Source organism: Haematobia irritans, chromosome 3 (assembly GCF_050003625.1).
Source record: "Haematobia irritans isolate KBUSLIRL chromosome 3, ASM5000362v1, whole genome shotgun sequence".
Taxonomy (NCBI): Eukaryota; Metazoa; Arthropoda; class Insecta; order Diptera; family Muscidae; genus Haematobia; species Haematobia irritans.
Window position 1 is genome coordinate 123613776 of NC_134399.1, and position 23883 is coordinate 123637658.

Genomic DNA, 23883 nt, shown 5'->3' on the forward strand with positions numbered 1-23883 from the left:
TTTTTCAGCGGTGGATTATCCTACCTCAGTAATGCTGGTGATATTTCTGAGGGTTTCAAAGCTTCTCTAAGTGGTTTCACTGCAATGTGGAACGCCGTTCGGACTCGGCTATAAAAAGGAGGTCCCTTGTCATTGAGCTTAACATGGAATCGGGCAGCACTCAGTGATAAGAGAGAAGTTCACCAATGTGGTATCACAATGGACTGAATAGTCTAAGTGAGCCTGATACATCGGGGTGCCACCTAACCTAACCTAACCTACAATCCACTTCCACCGGAAGTTTCGTGAAATCAATTCACTTGCCAAAGTCTTGGTGAAAATTGAATTATGTCCAGATGGATATATTTCCGTTTAAAAAAGTACTCGCGTAAAAAATTTGAAATGTTTTATATTTAATACATGAGTTTAATTAAAACTGCGTCATTTTTAATTAAAAAATAATAAATTAAAATAAGTCTATTGATTCCACTTATTTTGATTTCCGCCTTAGTGAATTTTTGGGTGATTTGTGCAACCCAGCTGGTTACAGAAAAGTTCAAAAAAGGACGTGGAAATAAGAACAACAAATTTCGACGTTCGTGGATTTGACGTGAATAATGGAAATGGAATTGAAGTGGATATCCGAACATGGGTGTAAGTCAGGTTTTATTCTCCCAAATATTTCGGTATTACAAACTATCTATTACTCTGGGCAATAACTCACCGGTCGATTTTTGGATGAACTATTACCGTGGTGCTTAGCATGTATGCCTTGCATAAAAAGGGACATGGGTTCAACCCCAGTTTCGACCAAACACTTAAAAGTTTTTCAGCGGTGGATTATTCCCCTCCCAGTAATGATAATATTTCAAAGCTTCTCTGGATGGTTTCACAGTAATGTGAAACACCGTTCGGACTCTGTTATAAAAACGAGGCTTCTTGTCATTGAATCGGGTCGCTCTCATTGATAAGAGAAAATTTCCGCACTTGAGGTGGCACAGTGGACTGAATTGTTTAAATGAGCCTGAAATAATTGAATTGTTTAAATGAGCTTGAAATAACGGGCTGCCACTACACCTAATGTGACCTATTGTATAGAATTCGTGGGCTCTAAATAGGGAACTTTTGTTCGGTTAGGAAACATTTTCCCAATGGGGGATTACTTTTTCCTTTCGTTGCATATTCTTTTCGGGACATTTTGAGATATTTAGTCGTTTGATTGTCAGTATCACAAATCTTTATGGTGCAATATACAAATAAATTTTTTCCATAGAGTTGTTTGAGCTCTTCAATTATTAGTCATTTCTATTTTAACGGATATTCCAGTGTGGACTTGGTAATACTTCATGTATAAAACGCCACCAAATTTTATCAAGGCTCAATGAAGAAAATGGAAGAAAATAGCTTGAAGTCTGCTATCATCATATAAACAATATTGAATTTTGCTGAATTTACTTTTAAAATGGCAAAATATAAAAAAATCCACAATCTAACCTAGATATTCATCAATATAATATCCTTTTCTCATTACAGCTGCGCAAGTATAAATTGAATATATAAACATAAGAAAGTGAATTAACAAAACAAAACAAATTTTAATGTTATATGCATAATAAATCAAACAAAAACGAATACATTACAAATGATCAACAGCGCACAAATACAAAATAACAGAACTGTTGTCATTAGCTGTTAAATTAAGACCTAATTCTATTGGTCTAAAAGAAGGAGAATTTCTATATCATCTCAGTCAGTAGTCAAAGCCGTAAACAAAAAACAAAACCTACTGGAAGTTACTCTAGCAGCATCTCATCAAAACATCACCATCGAAATCAACTATTCGCAAATAGTTTCATCGTTTCGCTATCAATTGTGATCTCGACGAAATATCATGGATAGCTTTGAGGATGAGGTTGTTGCTCCAACAACCACATCATCGGAATCACCACTTAAAGATTGGCGTGTTAAATTTTTAGCTGGTACCTTGGATAAGAAAGATTTCATAGAATTCTTTCAAAGAGATTCGAGAAAATATTTTGAGTTTCAACATGAGACCAGTGGTGCAGGTTAGTAAATATATTTTTTTCGCATTTATTTATTATGTATTATTATTGTATGTTAATTTCCATGTCCTCATTTAAAGAGTATATTTTTATTAATTATCTAATTTATTTACTTACCCGTTTAAATATTTGTGGATGTGATTTTCGAGGTTATTTTTTTTATAGCGATTTTTTTTGGATTATAACTCAACAAAGGTGCAATTTCATATCATTTCGTTTTTTATTGAGTCTATGAATAATTTAGCCATAAAGCTCCGTTAAGGACCAGTGTTCATCGATAGTATGATGGATTCAATTGACGTCGTAGTTCACTTTAGGACGAATTTTGTGAAGATCGTCCAAAATCAGTTGTTGTTGCGGAAACCATTGATGCAGTGCTCCAACTGGTATTCAAAATCGTCATGTGACCTATGGTGTGATTGAGACCACCTTAGGTATTGGTGGGACCAGCATACATTCAATATTGTATGAACATGCGGTTGTCCACAAAAAAGTGTTTCTATTGTATTTTGTCAATCGCTCAAAAACGGCTATCGATTGTTCGAAACAAATGCTCCAAACAAATGATGGTAATGCTTCGACAAACGTCTATGAGATTGCGACAGGTGATGATCGTGGACTTACGCATAACAGCAAATCCAACAAAACACTCCCGAAAGCTAATCATGGCCTGCTTTTTTCGAAAAAACTTGTCGTTTTTTTAATGTTTGGTAGAATTCTTAAAGTTTTGGTAGATTTGTCAAAATATTCCTCTCCCAAAAATTTTCAATAGAAATAACATTTTGATAAAACTTACTATAGAAATAATATCTTAACAAAATCTTCTATAGAAATAAAATATTGAAAAAATTTTCTATAGAAATAAAATTTGGAGAAAATTTTCTATAGAAATAAAATTTTGACAAAATTTTCTTTTGAAATAACATTATGACAAAACTTACTACAGAAATAATATCTTGACAACATTTTCTATAGAAATAAAATTTTGAGAAAATTGTCTATAGGAATAAAATGTTGAGAAAATTTTCTATAGAAATAAAATTTTGAGAAAATTTTCTATAGAAATAAAATTTTCACAAAAATTTTTGACAAATTTTTCCAAAGAAATAAAATTTTGACAAAATTTTCTATAGAAATAAAATTTTGACAAAATTTTCTATAGAAATTAAATTTTGACAAAATTTTTTATAGAAATAAAATCTGGACAACATTTTCTATAGAAATAAAACCATTTTTTGAAAAAATTTTCCATAGAAATAAAATGTTGACAAAATTTTCTATAGAAATAAAATTTTGACAAAATTTTCTATAGAAATAAAATTTTGAAAAATTTTCTACAGAAATAAAATTTCGAAAATTTTTTCTATAGAAATAAAATTTTGACAAAATTTTCTATAGAAATAAAATTTTGACAAAATTTTCTATAGAAATAAAATTTTGACAAAATTTTCTATAGAAATAAAATTTTGACAAAATTTTCTAAAGAAATAAAATTTTGACAAAATTTTCTATAGAAATAAAATTTTGACAAAAATTTCTACAGAAATAAAATTTTGACAAAATTTTCTATAGAAATAAAATTTTGAGAACATTTTCTATAGAAATAAAATATTGAGAAAATTTTCTATAGAAGTAAAATTTTGAAAAAATTTTCTATAGAAATAAAATTTTGACAAAATTTTCTATAGAAATAAAATTTTGACAAAATTTTCTATAGAAATAAAATTTTGACAAAATTTTCTATAGAAATAAAATTTTGACAAAATTTTCTATAGAAATAAAATTTTGACAAAATTTTCTATAGAAATAAAATTTTGACAAAATTTTCTATAGAAATAAAATTTTGACAAAATTTTCTATAGAAATAACATTTTGACGAAATTTTCTATAGAAATAAAATTTTGACAAAATTTTCTATAGAAATAAAATTTTGACAAAATTTTCTATAGAAATTAAATTTTGACAAAATTTTTTATAGAAATAAAATCTGGACAACATTTTCTATAGAAAAAAAAATATTTTTTTTTGACAAAATTTTCTATAGAAATAAAATTTTGAGAAAATTTTCTATAGAAATAAAATTTTGACAAAATTTTCTATAGAAATAAAATTTTGACAAAATTTTCTATAGAAATAACATTTTGACGAAATTTTCTATAGAAATAAAATTTTGACAAAATTTTCTATAGAAATAACATTTTGACAAAATTTTCTATAGAAATAAAATTTTGACAAAATTTTCTATAGAAATAAAATTTTGACAAAATTCTCTATAGAAATAAAATTTTGACAAAATTTTCTATAGAAATAAAATTTTGACAAAATTTTCTATAGAAATTAAATTTTGAGACAATTTTTTATAGAAAGAAAATTTTAACCAGGGATCCGGAGCGGAGCGGATCGGAGCGTGGAGCGGAGCGGAGCAAGCCCTTTTTTTGCCGGAGCGGGAGCGGAGCGGGAGCGGCATTTCTAAAATCCGGAGCGGAGCGGGAGCGGAGCGGTTTCCAAATGAAAAACCGCTCCGCTCCGAGTAAAATATTACTTGAATGAAATGTGTAACTTTGAAATTACACTGTGTAGGTAATTTCAAATTTAGCTAGTACTTAGCGTAGTGTGAGTAAACGTTTACAATGTACGATATGTATTTTTGTACGTACGTACATTGGGGAAAACACAACGTGTTTTTTAGTAATTGTTTTCAAAAACGGCAAATGTCAAAATATATATCTAGTATGTGTTGTAAAAGTAACAACAGTACTTTCGATCAATTTCATCCCGTATTACTACAAAGATGTTTGTAATGAACGTCAAATAAATGCAATTAAACGATCTTATTTATATTTAATTTTTTAGTTTTCTACACTGAAAAAAATATTGTCGTGAAGTCAAAGATTCCATGTCCTTAGAATAAGAATGCAAATTTTGCTTAACATGGAAGACGCATTTCTCTAAAATAAAGTTTTTTATACCCATCACCATAGAATGGTGACGGGGGTATAATAAGTTTGTCATTCCGTTTGTAACACATCGAAATATCGATTTCCGACTATATAAAGTATATATATTCTTGATCAGGGAGAAATTCTAAGACGATATAACGATGTCCGTCTGTCCGTCTGTCTGTTGTAATCACGCTACAGTCTTCAATAATGAAGCAATCGTGCTGAAATTTTGCACAACCTCGTCTTTTGTCTGCAGGCAGGTCAAGTTCGAAGATGGGTTATATCGGTCCAGGTTTTGATATAGTCCCCATATAAACCGACCTCCCGATTTGGCGTCTTGGGCTTATAGAAATCGTATTTTTTATCCAATTTGCCTGAAATTTGAAATCTGGAGGTATTTTATGACCGTAAAGAGGTGTGCCAAAAATGGTGAGTATCGGTCCATGTTTTGGTATAGCCCCCATATAGACCGATCTCCCGATTTTACTTCTTGGGCTTATAGAAACCGCAGTTTTTATTGAATTTACCTGAAATTGGAAATCTAGAGGTATTGTAGGACCACAAATACGTGTGCCAAAAATTGTGAGTATCGGTCCATGTTTTGGTATGGTCCCCATATAAAACGACCTCCCGATTTGGGGTCTTGGGCTTATAGAAAGCGTATTTTTTATCCAATTTGTCTGAAATTGGAAATCTAGGGGTATTTTCGGACCATAAAGAGGTGTGCTGAAAATGGTGAGTATCGGTCCATATTTTGGTATAGCCCCCATATAGACCGATTTCCCGATTTTACTTCTTGGGCTTCTAGAATCCGAAGTTTTTATCCTATTTGCCTGAAATTGGAAATCTAGAGGTATTTTCGGGTCATAAAGAGGTGTGCCGAAAACGGTGAGTAGCGGTCCATGTTTTAGTATAGCCCCCATAAGAACGATCTCCCGATTTAACTCCTTGGGTTTCTAGAAACCGTAATTTTTATCTGATTTGCCTGAAATTGTAAATATTCTGGTATTTTAGGCTCGGTCCATTTGGTAATGCCTCCATATAGACCGACTTCACTTGAATTGCTTGAAACTCAATGTAAAATTTCCAGATTTTACTTCTACAGATTTAAGATTTCAAATCAAGACGTTGTTTTATAATTTTCTTGCACACTTACAAGAGATGTTAATGATTCCTCTAAAACTCAAACAAAAATGGTTCTTATAAATCCAGAATCTGATATAGTCCTCATAGGTGAAATCTTTAAATTTATCTTCGGGAAGTGTCCTCAAGTCCTCAAGCCGTCCTAAAATTTCAAAGGAAACCCTAATATTTGGTTCCTGGTGGTGGGTATTTAAGGTTCGGCCCGGCCGAACTTAGTGCTGTATATACTTGTTTTCTTGTCCAAAAGGCAATAAACTTTTGAATGAAGTTGTAATGTCCTTATAATTACGTGATTTGATATCATAACATGAAAGATAAAATTTTTGAGGTAAGGTCAACGTGACTTTAATAATTAAGAAAAATTCATTAAAATTAATAAAATTGTCTTTAAATTTGTTTCCTTTTAGCATCTTGCCTACAAAGCAAAAAATCGGTAAAAAATAAGACATGTTTTTCAACACTTTATTTTAAAGACGCTTTTTACTTAAAACATAGCATAATTTCTACTGGAAGTCGAGTCTTAATATGGAAAAAAAAAAATAACTCGTTAACTCGTTTTTAAAGGATTTTGATAACAACTGACGAAAAAAAATCTAAAAAAATTAAAAATTAACATTTGCTTCCTAGAAGCAAGTACATAACCCCCAAATTTAAAAGAGAATTACGTCTTTAAAGTATCCTTACTTGTATTCTCCGCTTCTTTGGCTCGGAATTAATACCCAAACTGTTAAAGTAAAGACAAAATCTTTGGAACCGGGCATGCTTTTTTTCATTCACATTTGCTTTACTATTGTACTATACCTAGCATTCTCTTATTTCTGATATTACTTCTCGAAAATTTAATTAAAATTATGGATAGTTTCAATTTTGGTTGAAAAATGTGCGCATATACATTTATTATACAATAAAGGGAAAAAAGCGAAATTAGGTAACACTAGATCTGAGTAAGAATATTCGTAGGTATAACACGGACTGATGTTGCAAACATAAACATACACACACACATTACAAATATAACAAAACCTCTTCTCTACGTCTGTTGCAAAACAAAAAAAAACTTTCGGAGAGTAGTTACTTATACTCTGTGTATAGACTTTCAATTCCAATCAGCGTTGCCGTTTTGGTCCGATCGGACCAAAATTGGTCCAAAAGATTTCTAATTTTTAAATTTAGTCCGATGGTGAGACCAAACAGAATTTGGTCCATTTTGGTCCATTTTCATAAATTTGGTTTCTATCACATATTAAATAGTAGATGGTGCACCGCAAAGAATATTGTCGGGAGGCCAAATATTTCACATGCTTAAAATACGAATACGAATTTTGCTTAGAATAGAAGACGTATTTCTCTGAAAAAAAAGTTTTTCCTTGTCTAAAAGTCTCTAAACTTTTCAATGAAGTCTGTTTGTCCTTATAGCTAAGTGATTCGACATAAAAATGTGTATCCTAACAAATTTCGTTTTAATGAAGTCAAAATGGATTTAATATTTCTGAAAAAATCTTCAAAATTAATAAAATATTTCAACACATTGTTTTAAAGTCATTATACCCTAAACCACATAGTGGTTAGGGTATAATAAGTTTGATCTGTCAAAAAATGTGCCTACAAGAAATATTGATTTTAGACCCCATAAAATATATACCGATCGACTCAGAATCACCTCCTGAGTCGATCTAGCGCTTGGCGTCCGTCCGTCCATCCGTCCGTCTGTCCATGTATTTGTTGTTCACAGGATTTCGGTCGCAATTATTAACCAATTTTGATGAAATTTGGTACAGGGAGTTTTTTTGGGCACAAGGACGAACGTTATTGAATTTGGAAGAAATCGGATCAATTTAGATATAGCTCCCATATATATGTATTGCCAGATTTCGACAAATGGGGTCGCGTTGCACTTTTTTTACTAACCGATCGTCGTCAAATTTAGCACAAAATAATCTTCTGTATCACCCTTTAAGTCTGAAAATTTCATCAGATTTAGATATAGGTCCCATATATATTATCGCCCGATTTTGTCAAATTAGGTCATAAAACCCTTATTTATCAACCGATCTTACTCAAAGTTGGCGAAATGTAATCTTCTATAGCACTAACTATATGTGCAAAAAATCATCGAAATCGGTTCAGATTTAGCTATAGCTCCCATATATGTACCGCCCGATTTTTCTAAATAAAATAAAACTCAATTGAACAAATAATACAATGTTTGTACTATAATTTTCTCGAAGAGGAGCGGAGCGGAGCGTGGAGCGGAGCGGAGCGATTTTTTTTTTCTCGGAGCGGAGCGAGGAGCGGAGCGGTTTTTTTTTCTCCGGAGCGGGAGCGGAGCGGAGCGAAAAAAATGGACCGCTCCGGATCCCTGATTTTAACAAAATTTTTACTAGAAATAAAATTTTGAGAAAAATTTCTATAGAAATAAAATTTTGAGAAAAATTTCTATAGAAATAAAATTTTGACAAAATTTTCTATAGAAACAAAATTTTGACAAAATGTTCTCTTGAAATAAAATTTTGACAAAATTTTCTATAGAAGTAAAATTTTGAAAAAATTTTCTATAGAAATAAAATTTTGACAAAATTTTCTATAGAAATAAAATTTTGACAAAATTTTTTATAGAAAAAGAAATTTTGACAAAATTTTCTATAGAAAAAGAAATTTTGACAAAATTTTCTATAGAAAAAGAAATTTTGACAAAATTTTCTATAGAAATAAAATTTTGACAAAATTTTCTATAGAAATAAAATTTTGACAAAATTTTCTATAGAAATAAAATTTTGACGAAATTTTCTATAGAAATAAAATTTTGACAAAATTTACTATAGAAATAAAATTTTGACAAAATTTTCTATAGAAAAAAAATTTTGACAAAATTTTCTATAGAAATAAAATTTTGACAAAATTTACTATAGAAATAAAATTTTGACAAAATTTTCTATAGAAATAAATTTTTGACGAAATTTTCAATAGAAATAAAATTTTGACAAAATTTTCTATAGAAATAAAATTTTGAGACAATTTTTTATAGAAAGAAAATTTTAACAAAATTTTCAACAGAAATAAAATTTTGAGAAAAATTTCTATAGAAATAACATTTTGAGAAAATTTCCTATAGAAATAAAATTTTGAGAAAATTTTCTATAGAAATAAAAATTTGACAAAATTTTCTCTTGAAATAAAATTTTGACAAAATTTTCTATAGAAATAAAATTTTGACAAAATTTTCTATAGAAATAAAATTTTGACAAAATTTTCTATAGAAATAAAATTTTGACAAAATATTCTATAGAAATAAATTTTGAGAAAATTTTCTAAAGAAATAAAATTTTGAGAAAATGTTCTATAGAAATAAAATTTTGACAAAATTTTCTATAGAAATAAAATTTGAGAAAATTTTCTATAGAAATAAAATTGTGACTAAATTTTTTTTATAGAAAAAAATTTTGGATAAAATTTTTTTATAGAAATAAAATCTTGACATTCTCTATAGAAATAAAATTTTGACAAAATTTTTTATAGAAATAAAATTTTGACAAAATTTTCTATAGAAATAAAATTTTCACAAAATTTTCTATAGATATAAAATTTTGACTAAATTTTTATATAGAAAAAAATTTTGGATAAAATTTTTTTATAGAAATAAAATCTGGACATTCTCTATAGAAATAAAATCTTGACAACATTTTCTATAGAAATAAAATGTTGACATAATTTTCTATAGAAATAAAATTTCGACAAAATTTTCTGTATAAGATTTTTTTGTTTGGTAGTTCTTTGGTAGAATTTTCTCCAAATTTTGGTAGATTATTTTTGGCTTGAGTGGCAACCGTGATGGCAATCGTACCACTGCATAAGAGTCAATTCTGAGTGGTACAAAACCATTTGTTTGCAATTTGTCTCCCAAGAAATCAGGAAAACCGACCGCCGAAGACGTATCATTCTTCACCACGACAATGAGAGCTCTCACACATCAACTCGAACAACTGCATCTTCGAGAACTCAAAATATAGATTTGATAGGCCATCCGCCTTATAGTACTGACTTAGCACCGAATGACCTTTTTTATTCCCGTTCGTAAAAAATAAAATGAGAGGACACCTAGAGAAGTGGTTGATGCATGCAGATCAAAAGCATGCAAAAGGCTATAGATCTTAATTGGTAATACTAATTTCGAGGATCCCTAAAACATAAAAATGAGTTTCGCAAAATTAATGTAGCATTAAAAAAGTGTGGTTGGAGTCCATTTATTGACAGAGAATGGGAAATAATTAAGGTTTTATTTATATTCAATCGTGATGAGCTGACTTAATCGACTGGCTAAAAATATTCGGCGGGGAAGTGAATGGATGGCTTCATTCTCTCCCTTGAACCTATCAAAAGATAAAGCACACATAAACATTTTTATACCCACCACCATATGATAATGATGGGGGTTTAATTCGGTTGTATTCCTTCCGAAATATCGGTTTCCGACTATATAAAGTATATATTCTTGTTCTGGGAGAAATTCTAAGATCATATAACGTTGTCCGTCTTTCTGTTTGTTGTAATCATGCTATAGGCCATCAATAATGAAACTATCATACTGAAATTTTACAGGTCAAGTTCGAAGATGGACTCTATCGGTCCATGTTTCGATATGGCACTTTGTTGGTCTATAGACGCCGCTACTTTTGTCCGTTTTTTATGAAATGGAAAATCTTGAGATAATTTTAGGCTGTATCAAATTTGGTATACATCGGTCCATGGTTTGTGGTTATAGACCGATATTCGACTTTACACTTCTTACAAGTTTCTGAGGAAACACAATGGGTCAACATGGTTTAATTGGCAACCAGTGCTTTTCCACAGCACACATAATTCTAACAGCATGTAAATAATGATTTGCCATAAATATTAGCTACACTAAACCACAATTGGACATTAACATTGCCCTTGAATTTTTTGGATTATTTACATTTAGTTGTTTTGTTGGTTAATCAACATCGTTTTCATTAACAAAATATGGGTCGGCTTCAAAGTCATCAAGTATCAAATTTCATCTTTCATTTGCATCATGATACAGATTTGTTAAAGCTTAGTGGAGTACCGTGCGATGGAACCAACCACAACCACAATTAACAAAAAAAAAAGAAGAATCAACTAAATACTAGCAATTATTACAGTTATGATAAAAAAAACAATTGTTTAAAATATGACAAGTCATTGTTTTTTTTTTTGCTTTTTTGTTGAACAAAGTTTTTGTGGTTTGGTATTAACCGGTGTAAGATGCGGACGAATGGCAGAGTGGGGCAAAGTGTATTCAATTGCATATTGTTGTATTTATTGTCTGTGGGTTGTTGTTGTTTTTCTATTGTTAGGTGCCGGCATTTATTTGTTGCTGTTGTTGTGATTAAATTTTGTGGCAACAATTGGAATTGCGTGTTTTAGTTGCAGCTATTGTTTTTTTTTTTGCACTCTCACGTATGAATTTTCCACCACCATTGCTTTATGCTCAGAATATTTTATATATACTTTTTCATAATTATTTATTTAATTTGAAGGATTTTCCGTAAAACACCGTATATCATCATTTATTTCCTATTATTAAAAATGAAAAAAAAAACGTGAACAAAGATATATTAGGGTGGCCATTGTCGTATGCTAAAGATATAATAGAAGTATTTTTAGAAATTTTGTAATGAATCAAAAAAAAAAAAAAAAAAATAAAATCATAGGACATCCGATGTGGGTAATATAATCAAATAGAGTTTCAGAGTCATTACATCTTTACACTCATTGTAAAGGGTGATTCTTTTGAGGTTAGGATTTTCATGCATTAGTATTTGACAGATCACGTGGGATTTCAGACATGGTGTCAAAGAGAAAGATGCTCAGTATGCTTTGACATTTCATCATGAATAGACTTACGATCTGCCACAACGTCGAATTTTCAGTGAATTGGCCCTAGAAAAGTTGGCAGAAAATCCGCTTTTTTATCGACAAATTTTGTTCAGCGATGAGGCTCATTTCTGGTTGAATGGCTACGTAAATAAGCAAAATTGCCGCATTTGGAGTGAAGAGCAACCAGAAGCCGTTCAAGAACTGCCCATGCATCCCGAAAAATGCACTGTTTGGTGTGGTTTGTACGCTGGTGGAATCATTGGACCGTATTTTTTCAAAGATGCTGTTGGACGCAACGTTACGGTGAATGGCGATCGCTATCGTTCGATGCTAACAAACTTTTTGTTGCCAAAAATGGAAGAACTGAACTTGGTTGACATGTGGTTTCAACAAGATGGCGCTACATGCCACACAGCTCGCGATTCTATGGCCATTTTGAGAGAAAACTTCGGAGAACAATTCATCTCAAGAAATGGACCGGTAAGTTGGCCACCAAGATCATGCGATTTGACGCCTTTAGACTATTTTTTGTGGGGCTACGTCAAGTCTAAAGTCTACAGAAATAAGCCAGCAACTATTCCAGCTTTGGAAGACAACATTTCCGAAGAAATTCGGGCTATTCCGGCCGAAATGCTCGAAAAAGTTGCCCAAAATTGGACTTTCCGAATGGACCACCTAAGACGCAGCCGCGGTCAACATTTAAATGAAATTATCTTCAAAAAGTAAATGTCATGGACCAATCTAACGTTTCAAATAAAGAACCGATGAGATTTTGCAAATTTTATGCGTTTTTTTTAAAAAAAAAGTTATCAAGCTCTTAACAAATCACCCTTTATTATAAATATTTAGTTTTATTTTAAATATATGCAAACATTCTATTATTATATTTTTTGTGTTGTGTGACAATGTCGCTATTAGACAATGACGTTTTACAATCATTTTCTCTAACCGAGTATTGTTTAATCAAAACGATGAAACATTGTTTAGTGTTGATAGTTTCATTTTTATAAAACTGGTCTTGAATGAACGTGCTTTATAAATAGATATTCTCAGACCGGTAATTGCTTTGTTTTTATTACAAAAAAAAAAAAGAAAAACTACACCATAAGTTTTTTTATATTTGTTCCATTTTTAAACCCTGCGCTACACTGTAGTACAGGGTATTATAAGTTAGTGCAAATGTTTGCAACATCCACAAGGAGACGAAATAGACATAGGGTGTCTTTGGCAATAATGCTCAGGGTCGGCCGCTGAGTCGATTTTAGTCCAATCGCAGTTTTAGTCCAATCGACTTTAAATTTGACAAAATTTTCTATAAAAATAAAATTTTGACAAAATTTTCTATAAAAATAAAATTTTGACAAAATTTTCTATAAAAATAAAATTTTGACAAAATTTTCTATAGATATAACATTTTGGCAAAACTTTTTAAAGAAATAAAATTTTGACAAAATTTTCTATAGAAATAACATTTTGGCAAAACTTTTTAAAGAAATAAAATTTTGACAAAATTTTCTACAGAAATAAAATTTTGATAAAATTTTCCATAAAAATAAAATTTTGACAAAATTTTCTACAGAAATAAATAAACTAAATTAATTTTGTTCAGAGCACAAAGTGCTTGGGTGTCACTATATATAATAGGCTATCTCTTTCTACGCATATTGACAACGTGGTTGCTCACACCCATCTTGCCCTCCGTCGCCTGTATAACACGGGTTTACTAGTACCTTTTCATGTTAGGTGAATGTTAGTCCACGCTTTGATCATGCCTCATTTTCTGTACTGCATTGAGGTGTTTTGTGGTACTTCAAGGGAGAATATGAAACCTCTTGCGCTTGCATTTAACCGAGTAGTTCGTTATCTGTATTCTCTTAGACGTTTCGATCATGTGTCTGCATCTGCAAAGCATTTTCTGGGATGTTCATTCTGGCGTTATATTGACATCCGTTCGATAATTCTATTCTATAATGTTTACAAGTGACAATCGCCTTCTTTTTTGACGGATTTGTTTAATTTTAGCCGATTTCACAGAACGTATCAGCTCATAATTTCGAATGCTAGGGGTTATATGGACAAATCATTTCAGACTCGCACAGTCAGACTTTTCAACTGTCTCCCTGATACATTAAGAACATTTTGTTTGAACACGAAAACTTATCGAAACAAATTAATTGCATGCTTTTGAGAGATATAATCGAGGAGTTACTCCACTATAATTACTGTATGTTTACACTGGGAACTTTCATAAATATTTGTTAGTTTGTTTACATAATTTTTGAATACTAAAATATCGAAACAAATTTATTCAATACTTTTGTGAGTCATAATTGAGTAGTTACTCGACTTTCAAGACTGATTATTTACATTGTCATAAATAAATATATATTTCTTTTTTTTACACAATTTTTAGCTACTACTAAGAATTTTTCTTATATATTTTTTCTTTTCTTTTTTATTCTTCCTTTTATATAAAGAAGTATTCCTATTAAAACATACAAAAGAGAATTATCTTTTCTTGTTACTTGCTTAATTATACACTTCTCAGTTTTGTGTAAATGATTGTTTATTATAAGTATTCAAAATCTTTTTTGCACACCTTATATATTATTATGTATGAAACTCTAGAGAGTAGTCCCTTGTAATTATTTTATTTTGGCCAAATAGGCTTAGAATTACATGATATGAATGGAAAAAAAATAAATAAAATTTTGACAAAATTTTCTATAGAAATACAAGTTTGACAACGTTTTCCCAAGAAATAAAATTTTGAGAAAATATTCTATAGAAATAAAATTTTGAGAAAATTTTCTATAGAAATAAAATTTTCACAAAATTTTCTATAGAAATAAAATTTTGACAAAATTTTCTATAGAAATAAAATTTTGACAAAACTTTCCATAGAAATAAAATTTTGAGAAAATTTTCTATAGAAATAAAATTTTAAGAAAATTTTCTATAGAAATAAAATGTTGACAAAATTTTTCTATAGAAATAAAATTTTGACAAAATTTTCTATAGAAATAAAATTTTGACAAAATTTTCCATAGAAATAACATTTTGACAAAATTTTCTATAGAAATAAAATTTTGACAAAATTTTCTATAGAGATAAATTTTGACAAAAATTTCCAAAGAAATAACATTTTGACAAAATTTTCTATTGAAATAAAATTTTGACAAAATTTTCAATAGAAATAAAATTTTGCAAAATTTTCTATAGAAATAAAATTTTATATAGAAATAACATTTTTACAAAATTTTTGTATAGAAATAAAAATTTGACAAAATTTTCTATAGAAATAAAATTTTGACAAAATTTTCTATAGAAATAAAATTTTGACGAAATTTTCTATAGAAATCAAATTTTGACAAACTTTTCTCTTGAAATAAAATTTTGACAAACTTTTCTCTTGAAATAAAATTTTGACAACATTTTCTATAGAAATAAAATTTTGACAAAATTTTCTATAGAAATGAAATTGTGACAAAATTTTCTATAGAAATACAAATTTGGCAAAATTTTCTATAGAAATAAAATTTTGGCAAAATTTTCTATAGAAATAAAATTTTGATAAAATTTTGTATAGAAATAAAATGTTGACAAAATTTTCTATAGAAATAAAATTTTGACATAATGTTCTATAGAAATAACATTTTGACAACATTTTTGTATAGAAATAAAAATTTGAGAAAATTTTTGTATAGAAATAAAAATTTGAGAACATTTTCTGTAGAAATAAAAATTTGAGAAAATTGTCTATAGAAATCAAATTTTGAGAAAATTTTATATAGAAATAAAATGTTGACAAAATTTTCTATAGAAATAAAATTTTGACAAAATTTTCTATAGAGATAAATTTTGACAAAAATTTCCAAAGAAATAACATTTTGACAAAATTTTCTATTGAAATAAAATTTTGACAAAATTTTCAATAGAAATAAAATTTTGACAAAATTTTCTATAGAAATAAAATTTTGACAAAATTTTCTATAGAAATAAAATGTTGACAAAATTTTCTATAGAAATAAAATTTTGACAAAATTTTCTATAGAAATAAAATGTTGACAAAATTTTCTATATAAATAAAATTTTGACAAAATTTTCTATAGAAATAAAATTTTGACAAAATTTTCTATAGAAATAAAATTTTGACAAAATTTTCTATAGAAATAAAATTTTGACAAAATTTTCTATAGAAATAAAATTTTGACAACATTTTCTATAGAGATAAAATTTTGACGAAATTTTCTCTAGAAATAAAATTTTGACAAAATTTTCTATAGAAATAAAATTTTGACAAAATTTTCTATAGAAGTTAAATTTTGACAAACTTTTATCTAGAAATAAAATTTTGACAAAATTTCTATAGAAATACAAGTTTGGCAAAATTTTCTATAGAAATAAAAATTTGACAAAATTTTCGATAGAAATTAAATTTTGACAAAATTTTCTATAGAAATTAAATTTTGACGAAATTTTCTATAGAAATTAAATTTTGAGAAATTTTTCTCTAGAAATAAAATTTTGACAAAATTTTCTATAGAAATAAAATATTGACAAAATTTTCTATAGAAATGAAATTTTGACAAAATTTTCTATAGAAATAAAATTTTGACAAAATTTTTGTATAGAAATAAAAATTTGAGAAAATTTTCCGTAGAAATAAAAATTTTTAGAAAATTTTCTATAGAAATTAAATTTTGACAAAATTTGACAAAATTTTCTATAGAAATAAAATTTTGACAAAATTGTCTATAGTAATCAAATTTTGACAAAATTGTCTGTAGAAATAAAATTTTGACAAAATTTTCTATAGAAAAAAATTTTGACAAAATTTTCTATAGAAACTACTTAATCCCATAATTTTCTATACCTTGATCATACCGAATCGAATGTAGTCGTTTTTTGGTATTGTTTGTTTATTTTTTTTTTCTTTCGTTTTAGAAATTGTACTGCATATTTCTTTACATGTTAGCTATTTGTTGTTGTTGTTGTTGTTGTTTTTTTTTTTTTTTTTTTTTTTTTGTTTTTGTTCTCACCGCTTTACTTGGACAAATGTTATTTTTTTATCACAACGTTTAGGTTTGTGATTCAATGCCAAAGTGTGGGACAGTAATAGATATTTAAATTTTAATCGTTTTTATGACCAGTATCACAGTGGGTTTCAATACAAAAAAGAAAAAAAAAACGATAGCTATTGTTGACTATGTTACCGTCTACTTGTTGTATTAAGTCATATTTCTTCAATGGATTTGTCATTCATCCCCATGTACGAGTATTGTGTAAAAAGTGCGATTCATATTTTTATAATTTAAAACTTTTATTGATTGCGGTCAGCTCATAGTACAGAGTCATTGGCAAAAAAGTAAATCCCCCATGAATGATATGCATTTTTGTTTTTAAAATTTTATCTAAAATATTTTACTATTACAACATGATATAAATACACTAAAATTTGTTCATAAGTGGAAAAATTATTAAAAATATTATATTGTTTTCTGTTGCTTAACCCTTTCACTACTAGTGTTAAAAACTTTAATTTTGGTACTTACCAATATGGAAAATATTTATAGCTTATTTAGATGAAAACCTCTACTTTAAAATAGCATCGAGAAATAAATCGAAACTAACTAGGGAAATAAGGTTTGGTGTCGATTTCGAATGTCCTCGGTACACTTAAAAAAAAGTGAACTCTCTATTTCACTAAAGCCAATTTAACTTTATATTAGTTCATAGAATCATTATGTTTGGAAAAAGTTTACTTTACTCAAATAATTTTTTGCGTACGTTAGTTAAATGAACTAAAAAACAGGAAAAAATTATACAAAAATAAAGCATAAAGGTTTCCTAATTTCGTATTTCTCACAAAATAGTTCATTATTTCTTTAAATTTGTAAATTTTACCAAAAATGTGTCCATCATGAACTTCGTATGGCACTAAAGACATTCTTGCAATTTTGAACTCCAAGATTTCTCTTAAAATTACAAAATTTTCTTTAACAAGTGCAAAAACTTAGTTATGTCTAATAAATTTTCTTGAATTTGTCGAAAAATATTTACTTATTTTTACCATATCGGAGTGATGCCAGCGCTTGTAATACTATTTAGTTAAAATTTTCTAAAAAAATCAAAATTTTCTAAAATTAATCGAAAGTTATCTTTCGTGGTGGGTTCACTGTTTTTTCAGTGTAGTTAAAGGGTCAAGAAAGGCCAAATTTTAACTAAAGGTAAACTAAAAAGTAGCTTTCGATTACGATTTCGATTACGCACACTTAAACGTCCATCTCGCTGAAAAAATTTAATTAAATCATGAATATTTTCGTATTTTTTAAAACTTTTGACGTGGATTAACTCAACAACAGTGCATCGATTAACTTAACTCATTTTTTTGGCTCCGTCAAGGACTAGTGTTTATCGATGGTATGAAACATTCAATCGTGTTCGTAATTCACACCAAGAAGAATTTCGTGAAGATCGCCATGTGACGGTTGCCACTCGTGACAAAAATAGTCTACCAAAATTTTAATAAAATTTTACTAAAAAGGTCCTAATTTTTGTAGTTAGTATGGATGAAAATGTGTTTTTCTTCAAAAGAATTTTTTTATAGAAAAAATTTCAAAATTTTATTTCGATAGAAAATTTTCTATAAAAATTCAATTTTGACAAAATTTTCTATAGAAATACAATTTTGACAAAATTTTCTATAGAATTAAAATTTTGACGAAAATTTCCATAGAAATAAAATTTTGACAAAATTTTCTACAGAAATAAAATTTTCTAAAATATTCTATAGAAATAAAATTTTGAAAAAATTTTTATAGAAATAAAATTTTGACAAAATTTTCTATAGAAATAAAATTTTCTATGTCCGCGATTTCCGTCTATCTGTCTGTTCATGTATTTTTGTGCGCAAAGTACAGGTCGCAGTTTAAGTCCGATTGACCTCAAATTTGGCATAGGGTCGGTTTTTGGAACAAAGACAATCGCTATTGATTGTGGAAAACATCGGTTCAGATTTAGATATAGCTGTCATATTATATTTATCCCCGATCTGGTCATAATTGGCGTGTTTATTAACCGATGTTCTTCAAAATTTTTGTAGTTAGTATGGAATAAAATGTGTTTTATAAAATGTTTTTTATTTTATTCTTATAGAAAAGTTTGTCAAAATTTTATTTCTATAGAAAATTTTGTCAACAGTTTATTTCTAGAGAAAATGTTGAAATTTTTTTACCAAAAATCTACAAAATTTAAAACAATCTGAGGAGATCTTGTCAATTTTTTTATTATGAAAAATTTTTGTTTTCTTCAAAAGGCATTTTATTTCTATAGAAAACATAGTCAAAATTTTATTTCTATAGAAAATATTGTCAAAATTTTATTTCTATAGAAAATTTTGTCAAAATTTTATTTCTATAGAAAATTTTGTCAAAATTTTATTTCTATAGAAAATTTTGTCAAAATTTTATTTTTATAGAAAATTTTGTCAAAATTTTGTTTCTATAGAAAATTTTGTCAAAATTTTATTTCTATAGAAAATTTTGTAAAAATTTTATTTCTATAGAAAATTTTGTCAAAATTTTATTTCTATAGAAAAATTTATCAAAATTTTATTTCTATAGAAAATTTTATCAAAATTTTATTTCTATACAAAATTTTGTTTCTTTAGAAAATTTTGTCAAAATTTTTTTTTCTATAGAAAATTTTTTCAAAATTTTATTTCTAAAGAAAATTTTGTCAAAATTTTATTTCTATAGAAAATTTTGTCAAAAATTTAGTTTCTATAGGAAATTTTGTCAAAATTGTATTTCTATAATACATTTTTCAACATTTTTTTTTTCTAGAGAAAATTTTGTCAACATTTTTTTTTCTAGAGAAAATTTTTTCAAAATTTTATTTTTATAGAAAATTTTGTCAAAATTTTATTTCTATAGAAAATTTTGTCAAAAATTTAATTTCTATAGAAAATTTTGTCAAAATTTTATTTCTATAGAAAATTTTGTCAAAAATTTAGTTTCTATAGAAAAGTTTGTCAAAATTTTATTTCTATAGAAAATTTTGTAAAAATTTTATTTCTATAGAAAATTTTGTCAAAATTTTATTTCTGTAGAAAATTTTGTCAAAATTTTATTTCTATAGAAAATTTTGTCAATATTTTATTTCTATAGAAAATTTTGTCAATATTTTATTTCTTTAGAAAATTTTGTTTACATTTTATTTCTATAGAATATTTTGTCAAACTTTTATTTCTAGAATAGAAAATTGTTTAAATGTTTTTTTTTTCTATAGAAAATATTTTTGATTAAATTTTTTTCTATAGAAATTTTTTTATTTAATTTTTGTTAAAGTTTTATTTCTATAGAAAATTTAGTCAAAATTTTATTTTCATAGAAAATTTTGTCAAAATGTTATTTCTATTGAAAATTTTGTCAATATTTTATTTCTATAGAAAAATTTGTCAACATGTTATTTTTATAGAATATTTTGTCAATTTTTTTATAGAATATTGTTTAATTTAATTTATAGAATTTTTTTAATTTTGTCAACATTTTTTCTATTTTTTTCAAAATTGTTTTTTTTTTATAAAAAAATTTGTCAAAATTGTATTTCTATAAAAATTGAAGACATCCTAGTGGGAGAGGAATATTTTGCAAACTCTACCAAAACATCAGGAATTCTACCAACCTACCAAATGGCAAAAACTACAATTTTAGAATTCTACGAAAGGTAACCGTGCACGTGACCCATCGTGAGATTGAGACAACCTTAGCACTATAGGCGGAAATTGAAAATTTGCGGCAAAAATTATTTACAATCAATGTAGTATCGCCAAACATGATATATCGATATATCTTATCAAAATCAAATGTTACCAACAAAAAGGGAGTCAATCCCCCTTATTCCAGGCGCGTTACTATAGAGGGGTGGAAATTGTAATTCCACTGTGAGTACTATAGAATATACTCTTAGATGGAGTTTAATTTATACTTGCTTATTTTCCTTATTAAGAAAGCGCATTATCCCCAGAACTTGATGTAAATAGTATAAACCAGTTGTCATTTTATTAAATTAATTTTATTAATTAATATTAAACAAATATTAACCATCAAAATCACTTTCTTCGGTATCTAACTCTAATTCCGTCCGTCTGTTCGCAGGATTCCGGTCGCAATTATTAAGCGATTTTGATAAAATTCGGTACAACGTGTTATCTTGGTCAAAGGACAAACACTGTTGAATTTGGAAAAAATTGGATCTAAGTTAGATATAGCCCCCATATACATGTATTGCCCGATTTCGACAAATGAGTCCATACTGCCCTCATTTACTACCCGATTGTCTTCAAATTTAACACAAAGTAATTTTTCTGTGTCCACCTTAATTCCGAAATATAAAAGGCAATCCTCCTAACAGGCTTTTCTTTCAGATTATCAATAATCTCTTTCCGCATTTTGCTTTATTAAGTATGAAGTTACTAAAATTTGTATTACAAAGTATTTATTGCTAATTTCGTATGTTGTGCTGCTAGCTGTTTTCATTGAATACAAAATGTGGTACTTCTACCGCTATCACCATTGCGGCTATGGTCTGTTACGTCGTAGATTGTTACTGCCAACTGACCGTTGCTGTAGGCTATGCATTAAACTATATTTGTTTTTTTTTTTACTAAAATGCACTAATAAATTCTACCACTGGGAATAAAAATAAATAAACAATTTAAAGTATCGTTCGATATGGGGAAGATAGCGTGAACAATAGTAGATGGGTTTTGTGTCGATGACATCATGTAAAATTGTTCATTTGCCGCTTATATACATTATCTTTGAGTGCACAAAATGCAACGAAGTTATATTGGATAGGAATAAATGTAGGGTTTTAGTTAAATATTGCAGAACCACAATCCACAGTGACCTTGTTTAAGTGCAAGATGACCATAGCGAAAATATGGTGATAATAATTGTGCATTGATTGCACTCGGCTATTACAATAAACTCCTTGATCTCTGTGATTGCCGTCTCGGCAATGTTGTGACAGCTATAGGCTGTCACAACACTATCAACGAGATGGCTGAGCAATTCTCTATTTTTAGTTTATATGGATTAGTTTGCACACAAAAAAATTTTTTCTGATTCTATCACGAAATTAATTGATCCAATTAATTTTTTAATTGAAATGTCTTCAATCACGAAAATGATAGTATCATTCACAGTTTTAATTGCATATGAAAAAATACTTGAATAAAAAATTAATTGATTGCATTAAAGGGTGATACGGTCAAAATTTGGTCAAGGGAAAGCGCGTGTAAATTGGTGAAATCGTTTATTTAAAAAATCAAATTAAATTTCTTTTTCAAGTTCAATTAGTATAAAATTCAGGAAAAATATTCAGTTAGGCTTTCGCTTTTCCAAATCCGAATTGCCGGGCCTCACGCTTGACACATGCCATCAGATTTTGTACAGCCACCTTGTCCACCTTCTTCGCCGCAGAAAGCCAGTTTGCCTTGAACTGCTGCTCGTCCTTAGCAGTTTTTTTGGTCTTCTTTAGGTTCCGCTTGACAATAGCCCAGTATTTCTCAATTGGGCGGAGCTCTGGCGTGTTGGGAGGGTTCTTGTCCTTGGGAACCACCTGCACGTTGTTGGCGGCGTACCTCTCCATGGTCTTTTTACCGTAATGGCAAGATGCCAAATCCGGCCAAAACAGTACGGAACAACCGTGTTTCTTCAGGAAAGGCAGCAGACGTTTATTCAAACACTCTTTCACGTAAATTTCTTGGTTGACAGTCCCGGAAGCTATGAAAATGCTGCTTTTCAAGCCACAGGAACAGATGGCTTGTCAAACCAGATATTTCTTTGCGAACTTTGACAGTTTTATGTGCTTGAAAATATCTGCTACCTTTCCCCTTCCTTTTGCCGTATAAAACTCCTGTCCCGGAAGCTGCTTGTAGTCGGCTTTGACGTAGGTTTTGTCGTCCATTACCACGCAGTCAAACTTCGTCAGCATCGTCGTGTACAGCCTCCGGGATCGCGCTTTGGCCGTCGCATTTTGTTTATCATCGCGATTTGGAGTCACTACCTTCTTGTAAGTCGATATTCCGGCTCGTTTTTTGGCTCGATGCGCGGTTGTAGACGATACACCTAGCTTATTTGCGGCATCTCGGAGAGAAAGGTTAGGGTTTCGCTTGAAACTACCGGCAACTCTCTTTGTCGTCACACGGCTTCCGGTTTTCGATTTCCCCCCGATCCAGACATCCTGGCTGTCGACAAACGTTCCCCAAACACTTTAATTACATTTGTAACGGTTGATTTGGCAACTTTTAGCGATTTTGCTAGCTTTGCGTGCGAGTAGCTCGGATTTTCGCGATGCGCGAGCAAAATTTTGATACTCTGCTCTTCTTGCTTGGACGGCATTTTGACAACTGAAGAGTGAATTCCAAAATCAAAATAGGAGCAACATTCTACACACACACATACATTCAAAATGAGGGGTGTTCAGGTTTTTTAAATGCAAAATTAAAAGAAATACGTCAAGTTTATATTGACTAAATTTTGACCGTATCACCCTTTAGCAAATTTCAATTAATTTTTTAACCCTGGACAGTCGTCCTCCGTCAAAATGACGACGCCTAATTTTAATTTCGACATAAAGCGTGTTTTGGTCGATTGGAAAATGATAAATTTTAGTTATACTAATTCAAACATTATATGAATTTTTGTTTGTTATTAATTAAAAATGAACTGAGTAACAAAGTAAACTAAATTTTAGTTATAATTTTTGTGCACGATTCAATTTATATTGAAGTAGGCCGTAGTCAAAATGACGAAGGATGACGTTAGTGTACCAAAAATAAGGACGACTTTCTAAGGGTTAATTGA

The 23883-nt window shown here is 28.8% G+C and overlaps 1 protein-coding gene across 3 annotated transcripts in view; it reads left to right on the forward strand.

Moving 5' to 3' along the window:
- The window catches only part of Ubr1 (Ubr1 ubiquitin ligase), an 81995-nt gene that overhangs the window by 9181 nt on the left and 48931 nt on the right, over positions 1-23883 (forward strand). For all 3 annotated transcript variants that reach the window (XM_075300989.1, XM_075300990.1, XM_075300991.1), the window contains exon 2: positions 1513-2045. In XM_075300989.1, the coding sequence (XP_075157104.1) occupies positions 1871-2045 (175 nt within the window). In that variant the 5' untranslated portion in view covers positions 1513-1870. The remainder of the gene's footprint in view (positions 1-1512; positions 2046-23883) is intronic.